The following is an 8,856-nucleotide window of genomic DNA, read 5'->3' as shown; positions in this document are numbered from 1 at the left end:
TGGATTTGCGATTTGCTTCCCAGGTTTGAATCTTGTTTATTATGATGAAAGCATTTTGTTGGGACTTGCTTCTGTAGTAGGTAGACTTATCAAGGTGGATAACCATACTTTGGATGTTTGACGTGTGGATTTTGCTCGTGTGTTATGTCGACATAGATTTGGATAAACCTTTCGTGGGGAAGGTTTGGCTGAAGGGGTTTTAGTGCAAAGGCCTTCGTCGTATATGTGCATCTTGTGGTTACTGTGGATATCTTGCAGGGGATTCAGTTTAATCTCTCACAAAATCTGTTCATAAAAGTTGTTCATTTTTTGTTCTTTAATCGGTGCCCTTAGAATAATGCTATTATTGATAATCAGATCACAAAACTAGTATTTTCTCTCATTATTGACGCATGCAAGTTTCATTTAGGAGTTGCAAGTTGGATGCTTAAGAAACAAAAAGAAAATGAGTAGATTCATTCTCTGGATCTAATTTCAACAGCTATATAATATACACCCATTACTTGTAAGTTTCGACAAAACAATTGCTAACCTGACTAACAGAAGCTACATTTACTCCGTAGAGTCAAGAGAATAACCAGAATTGATTGCATGAAGATGAAACACGAGCGCTAGGGTCTAGGGATGTATAGTAGCACTCGTTCTGACATCTTGCCTATAAGGAGACTTTATATAACAAAAACATTGATTAAGCAAATTGATGAGAAACACCACCTCCACATTTTGTGAAACATCAGCAGCCACCCCTTTGATAAATCTAGGCATCTAGCTCACAAGTATTGTTCATGTATTCTGGCACGGTTCTCTTCCCACCATAGTCTAGCATGCATCTCCCCAAACTTTTCTCGACTGCACCAAATACGAGGAAACACCAAAAGAAATAAAAATACAGTCACAAAAATAAACTCAAATATGCGCATCAATCCCCGTTCGTAAATTTATAACATGCTTATGGAATTGAGACTACATCTAGGAGCAGAATGACTAATAGTAATAAACAACTAAAAAAACAACATATAAAGCATCAGAGTAGTTATTTGAATTTTGATATAACTTTTGACTTTGAACTGAGTCTAGTCTGATTGTAAGGATTTCTACTATGATTTTTTCACTACATTCCACAGGCTGCTGCCATATGGAATGCAGTGAAGAAAGGTACGGTCAGTGAGTTCAGGACTAATGCCAGACGGAATCATTTGCCAATCCCAAAACCAGATAATCCTGAGTTCTATTGACCATGGTATTGCTGCTCTAAATGATGCTGTGAAGGCGAGATTGCATTTCAATGCATTTGAAGATACAGATAGTTATTTGGCCTTTGCGAAACGGTCAGTTCAATGTTGTAGGAGGACTGACCAAAATTTGTAGAATAGAGTAAATTAATTGTACTCCACCTTTAACCATTTCACATGTTTGCTAGCAACAAGTATAATCAAGTGACTTTAATTTCAAATTCTGTTACCGATAAACTACTGTTTTAGTCCCTGAAACTTGAAAATGTATAAATTGTTATATTACTACCTGAAACTAAGGAAATCTCAAATAAGTCTTGGAAAGTGCATTTTGTCAATCACATTAGTTTAAAACTAAAAATAAAATGTTTGACTTGAGTAATGATATTTTTATATGCTTAAGAATAAAAATGACGACAAGTGATTGAGAGACTTAGATGAAGCAATTGGAAATTTTAGGAACTTATTTTATACTTCTTTAATTTTAATTTTAGGAACTAATGTGACAGTGTGTACACTTTCAAAGGTTAAAATTGTGATTTACTCTTTATTTACCTGGTCTAACAATCAAGCTAGATAAGCCTAGACTTAATGCATGATCCATGAACTACTACGAACTATCATTGTCTTCAAGAAAGCTTATCTGAAGCATGAATCAAGAACCATGCTCACTTTATAACTTGTTTTTCAACTTTAATTTCATTATGAAAAATGGGGGAGCATTTAGGCCAAATATCAATTTCAGTAAAACCTTTAAGTAAACCTGAATCATCTAAAATCAAAGTTGTTGATCCAAAGACCCAATTTGTGGCGAGCCTACCTGAACCTGACTCGTCTGAGCTCCTTTTTGCCACCCAGGAGAGCTCTGATGGTGATGTAAACCCCAGGCTCATCCTGCTCAACCCATTCATTGTCAAAGTCACTGGCATTGCTGATTGAAAGATCCCCAGAGCGATCAGCTTCCCTGGATGAACTACTTCTTATGGAAGCATCAGCATCCATTATTGATGAGATATCTGTCTTTGCAGCAGCACTAATGGTGGAAGCCTTTGGGGTTGAGTTCACACCATTGGGGTCATAGTAATGCCGGGATGATTGCATTGAGGTGTGATCAAAGGAATCTGAGGATGAGTACCCCATTCCCATGCCTCCTCCTCCTCTTCCCCCGGCACGGTATAGATTACAAGGTGGCCTTTCCCTGCTCAGTGGAGGTGTCACTGGGAAATCTTCTATTGATTCACGCTTTGAACTCTGCATTCAACCCACAATGTGGTTATAACGGAGATATAAAATGGGTAGATTGTTAAGGGAGAAGGGAGTGCTAACAAAATTAACATTTGCTAATCGGAAAAAAAGAACAATGTGGTCATAACTTTCGCCTCGGTAAACTATGAAAAAATGGGACAAAGATGCAGTGTAACATACAATACAATAATTCACCCAAAAAAAAGTATGACCTACGATACAAGATAGAGTTTTGGCTTTTATCACATCTGCATTTTTATGAATCTTTATCTCTCTACAAATATCCTAGAGGCTAGAGTATAGGGTGTCCATAAAACATTTTTCTACAAAGTGACTACTATTGTTTTCAATAACTTTGTTCTCGCTTCAAATTATACATAATCATTTTACAACTCAACTTTAGTTTTTTTTATTCTCTCTCTCACTTCACTTATCTCACTTCACTTATCTTTACATTTTTCTTTCTTCTCTTCTTATCTCTCTCATCGTAAAAAAGTGTTGAGGAAAAAAATGAATAGTACTCTTTTTATGTAATAGATATACTTAATTTTATAAATAAAAATGATTTTGAATATTTAAAAGTATATTTTCATTGTTGAATTATAATCTTTTCGAGTGGAGAAACTATTAATAGGGCTTGACCAAAGTCATCATTGCTATTTTCTCCACTGCCACCGCATGATGTCTGCATCTACATTCCAAATCAAATTAGCAAACAGTTATAACAGCGCATAATGAATAGCTATATACCTACAGTACAGTCTACAGACATGAGCAGTAATGATTCTCTGAGTTCTAACCCAAGTGATTGAAGTTAGTACACATGCAAATACATGTCATAAATTAAAATTGTAATAATAACTCTTTAAGTATAGGCATTATAAAAGAAAATTGCCCAAAATAAACATTTGGGTCAAGTAACATGATGCAGACGATTACAAAATTTTACATAACAATGTCTAGAAGCTACATAAATTCAGAAGTTACCTCGTCTTCAGACCTTGGTGGAGTTGGAAGAGGGAAAGCTTGGCGATCAAGCCTTTGAACATTGTAAAGTTCCATCACCTTGTCATAGTTCTCTGCCCACCATCTTTGAGCTTGCCATTTGTTAAATATCTCGCGACTATACATAAAAAAATAAACCATAATTCAGTTGTTAAGTCATCATATCATATGAACTATAATAACATTGACACGTACATCAGAATTTTGGAAATGAACAATGCAATCTTAGTCTAAAAATAATGAAAAAGAAAAAATATTGACAGCTGAACCGTTCTACTTTTTCATTTTTTTGTCTTTGTTTTGTCAGCTCTATTGTCATTTTTTCTTCTTTGAATCTTACTGATATAACTATGCTTTTTTCTATGTGTATCAATCAATGTATGGAATGGTTCGAGAGACTAAGCTTGAAACATCCAACTGGTCGCAATTTGCTGCTATGATGATTATGTTATATTTTGTTGACCAAATTTTTCTTAGATGAATTTTTAATTGTCAGTGGTGCATGACACTGTTCTCAATTATGTTAGGTCACTCGAGTAGATGCTTTTTGACAAAGAATTCTCTGATGAATAATTCTCTGATGAATAATTAAAAGCAAACCCGATCATTCCGTGAGGAAAATAAAGTTGTTCTAAGGCCAACATTGACCTCACAGTGGAGTTGTCTAAGCAATCGAAAGCAGGTGGGTCCAAACTTTATACTATGTTTGGTTTGGAAAAGAAAGTGGTAGGAAAGAAAGTGGAAGGAAAGAAAGTTAAAGGAAAGAAAGATAGTAGAAAGTGGAAGGATTGTCTTAGTTGTTTGGTACAAGGGAAAGTGGAAGGAAAGAAAGTTAAAACTTTCTTTTCTCCTGTTTGTTTGGATGGAAAGTGATAAGGAAAGGAAAAGGTACATTTGTGAAATGACAAAACTAACCTTATATAAATATTAAAGAGGGTGAAGAGAATATGATTTAGATGTTTCAGTAGGATTTAATATTAACTTAAGACCTATCTATGCTCTTAAATTTCTGAGCTAAAATTCATGGGGGAAAAGAGTTAAAGAGAAAATCATTTATTCATTGACCCACCACCAGCAACCCTATGGCCAAATTGGTTGAGAATGCACCACAAGTCACCAACTAGGACGTTTTATATAAAACTGATACCATTGATATTTGATGCTTTTATCTCACGATGAGATAAAAGACAAAAAAACAAAATTGGGCAAAAAGAGGACAAGACTATAAGCTATGCTAGCTATCTAGTATCTACAACTTTTTTAGGTCCCCACCTAGCAGATGTTCACATTTTGTCTTGTATATATTTATGGAGTGAAAGAGGATGTGGGAGCATTCCCCAGCAAATTGCAGATTAAAAGACAAAAACAGTTATAGGAGGAAGACAAAGTTACGAAAAATAAGGCATGAAGAATACTAGTATTATTGTTTGTGAAAAAACATATCTATTATTTGAATATAAAAACAATTGAGATCATATATATGAAATTATATATAATATTTCCATCTTTCATTTGTTTTTATATTCATGTCTTAAAAATACTCTAAAATTTTAAAAAATATTGTCCCATTTTATCCTTGTTGATTTCCTAAAAATAATGCATAAGAGCTTCCTCCGACCAAACGACAAGACCCAGTTTTAAAGGTTCCCAAGACAATTAACACTGGCCCACATCCACTCTCAAGCCACAATAAGTTTTACTTTTGGACCCACTTTTAGGATTGCTTTTGGCAAAGGCGTGAAATAACAGGGGAAAGTGGACCCACCTAAATCCTTTCATATATACAGAGGACGATTCATTCATTTTAATCACTTATAACGTTGAAAAATTGGAGTTTTTAGAGGCTACACACTAATCACATATGGCAGAGAATAAGATGAGTGAGCATAATAGATAATAACGATTAGAAATAAAAGGATCAAGTTTGTTACCTGTTCCAATGCAAGTTCTATTTCTAACCAAAACAAAATAGACAAGGGTTTTTTTTACAAGGGTTTATTTGTTAGCCTAAAGTTATAAAATTCGGATTTATTTCCGGAAATAAATATTCTCAAATGTTTTTTGTTGGAGGATCATTCTCACCTCATGCAAAATCATGCATCACGCGACTTAAAATTGCCTTTATACCCCCCACATAGTCTAACACTCTATTCGTAAATGTCTCATTATTAGTTCATTGCCCAATTTATAATAAATTCATTAGCATATAAATACTACTTCTTAACTTTCAGACCACTGAATCACGACCAGATGACCCTAATCTATAGAAGAAATTTGTTTAAAAAATACTAACAAATATTTCTTTCATTACACTTTATTTTATTTTTTTGGTAAAAGAGGGAAGTGAAAAAACAATAGGACAAGTTAGAGGCCCCGCGGATATATCACACCCGCTTCATCAGCTAGAAGAAGCAGATCATGACGTTGCACAGCACACCAAGCTTTGCTAGGAGATCAGCACATAAAAATTGCTTATGTCAACACGAGTAATATATATTGACTGTCCAACTCATTTTTCAAATCTTTTAAAAAAAGTTCTAGTATTTTCTTGTTAATTTTCTCTTATTGTATAGTAAGTTCTATTATTTATCTCTAAATGAATACTAAATGGTAGTATATGTCAAACTACAATATGTTTCACCAACCACCAGAATCAGGTGTTCAAAATAAAAGAAACAAATCTCTTATAATAAACTTACTTCTAAAGTGATCAAATGAACCCTTAATTTAATAATAGATACACCTTTTTACAACGTTAATTACAGTTTAAAATTGAAGAGAGTTTAGATACTTTTTTCCAATACCAATGAACAATTATTTAAAAGGTTAAATAAAACCAATCATCATACGTGCCAACATATCCCTATTAATTTCATGTTTGTTACTGTATAAACCAAACAAAACAACACACGGAAACCAAAGGCATTAATCCCAAAACCAACGTATGAACCCATAGAATAACAACTGGAGTACATAAACAAATTAAAGTAGTAGTAGTAATTTAAACAGAAATAACTATGCAGCATTATTATCAAAATCGGATTAAGCAGTCAAATGATTTTTAATTAGTTTAATCATTCATTTGTTTCTATATCTATAAAATCTTTATGTTTATAATTAACTACAAGTAGACATTATTTCTTTTAATTTCTACACATATTTCTTAATCTATTTTAGTTATTATAATTTTGTACTACGAAAAATTAAACATAAAGATTATACAAAAATTTGCCAAGTTAAATTAGATTACACCAGAGTTATGTAATATTCTCAATTCAACAACCATCTCAAACGAACTATATATCACCGTCCCTAATCAGACTGAATATCGTAGGACTAAAAAGAAAAGAGTAAAGCAACTCCTCCGCCAAAGTTGCATTATTAGAATTTCTGTGACTACACAAGACAGATGTTATGTAAATGTTTTAAAAATTTTAAAATATAATAAGAATTTTTTTATAATTTTTCAAAATATGGAATTTACAACTTATGAATTTTTATATAAAAAAATTAATATTTATTATTAATTCAATTCAAGCATTAACAACCGACTTATAATAAGATTGGTAGGCATGCATGAGATAGTGATTAGTAAGAGCATTGGGAATAGACAGTCGAGGTAACAAAAGATAAGCAGCCACTGTTACAATCACAATCACTATAACTAACAAGTTATTAATTGAGTGGTATCTTATTAGATAAAATTTTAGATTCGAATCTTTCTTATTGTCACAAGAGTCATAATCACTGAACTAACAAATTATTAATTCAAAAGATATTTCATTAGACAAAATCTTAGATTTGAGTCTCTGGAGAAGACTATACTAAGAATGATTAAACATGAATCATTAACAAAATTAGAAATTCAGCATCATTATTGTAGCGACAAAAACAGAAAATCACAATCACTAGCCAGAATCGAAGACCATGGACCAACCAACACTACTACAGCGTCAACGTCCTAAGTCTAAACGCTTTCAAACCTAACAATACGACACAAGTATATTTTCCCATGAGATATAAGATTGATTTAATAGTAAAATAAAAAAAAATCATGAAATTCTCAGTAACAAAAACTTTCGACTAACAAATTAACATTCACCGACAAACACGTACCTGAATCGTATCCGTTTGAGATGGTTCCCGCCACGTGGAAGCGACACAAAGGAGATCAAAACGCCAGGCTCCACCTGCGCCACCCACTCCTTCGGCTCCTCCTCGTCCTCGAGCAGCATCACCACCCTCCTCCCGCTCGAGCTCGGCGTCCCTTCCCCGCTCGATATCCCCTTCAGCCGCGCCTCCAGCTCCTTCCCCCACCGCCGCCGGGACGACGACGACTCCGAGTCCGACTCGGTTCCGCTGCGACTCGGCCTACTCGGCGCCGTCGCGCACGGGCCGCACTGCTTGTACGCTCCCGACGCCTTCAGCGCCATCTCCTTCAGCTGACACGTCAGCGACTTCACTCCCTGCTGGCTCCGCGAACTCGGATCGTCGCTTGCCGAGTCGCCACCGGGTTTCTTCGGACGTGCTATGCACGTAAGCATTTTTTTTTCCTTTCTGGATCGTGTTTGCGAAATGAGGTGTGGATGTTTGTTCGGAATTGGATCAGCTACTTCTTCTTCGGTTACGGTGATGTCAGAGAATCTTCGAAGGGAAAGGAATTTAGGGTGCGTGGATTTTGGGAATAAATAAATGAGTATTTGGACGAGGAAAGAGGGAGCATGTGCTGAGCCTCGGAGTAATGTAAATGGAGGAGGATTCTGGTGGGAATGGGAAGGAGAAGTTTGAGTTTGTGTGTTTTGTTGGTCTCTCTTTTACTTTTTGGTGTTTGGTTTTGTAACTTAACGTGGCTAGAGAGGGAAAGGGAGCGGAGAGGAATCTGCTTTTTTTTTTTTTTTCTCGGAAACTTGGGCTCGGATTCTCACGCTCTTTCACACTTTGGTTAAAACTAATATTGGATAAAATATGTTTTTATTTTGTGTAAAATATTTAAAGTTTGTTTTTATTCTGTAAAAAATTTATTTATTTTTATTTTAGTAAAATTAAATTATTTTATTTTTTTGGTTTGAAGTTAGATTTGAATGAATATGAACTTACTTGACATATTTTAATTTAAAATGTAATTTTTGGAGTTAAAATTTATCTGTAAAATTAATTAAAAAAATCAAAACATAATTTAATTTATGAGAGTTAAAAGTCATCAAAAAATTATAGAAAAAAAAGAAAAAATAAAATTTCAAATCAAAAGGATAAGAGGAAAGTTCGTGAGATTAGCCAATACAACAGGCAGTGCACAATTCTTCTGTCATTTTATTGAAAAAAGGTATATTACAAGTCCTACGAACATGAGTTACAGCAGTAGAAATTAGAATGT

The 8,856-nt window shown here is 34.3% G+C and overlaps 1 protein-coding gene across 1 annotated transcript; it reads right to left on the bottom strand.

Annotated features, from left to right (window-relative positions):
- Positions 1-438: 438 nt before the first annotated feature.
- On the bottom strand, positions 439-8,568 carry LOC100791360 (protein Brevis radix-like 4). Its single transcript, XM_003546426.5, has 4 exons — positions 7,599-8,568; positions 3,465-3,600; positions 2,053-2,483; positions 439-849 (listed from the first exon to the last, which is right to left on the bottom strand). The coding sequence occupies exons 1-4, from the start codon at positions 8,024-8,026 to the stop codon at positions 771-773; spliced, it is 1,074 nt and encodes a 357-aa protein (XP_003546474.1). The 5' UTR covers positions 8,027-8,568; the 3' UTR covers positions 439-770.
- Between the last annotated feature and the right edge of the window lie 288 nt (positions 8,569-8,856).

Source organism: Glycine max, chromosome 15 (assembly GCF_000004515.6).
Source record: "Glycine max cultivar Williams 82 chromosome 15, Glycine_max_v4.0, whole genome shotgun sequence".
Classification (NCBI taxonomy): domain Eukaryota; kingdom Viridiplantae; phylum Streptophyta; class Magnoliopsida; order Fabales; family Fabaceae; genus Glycine; species Glycine max.
Note: the sequence above shows the minus strand (reverse complement) of the source record. Positions and strands in the feature narration are given on the sequence as shown.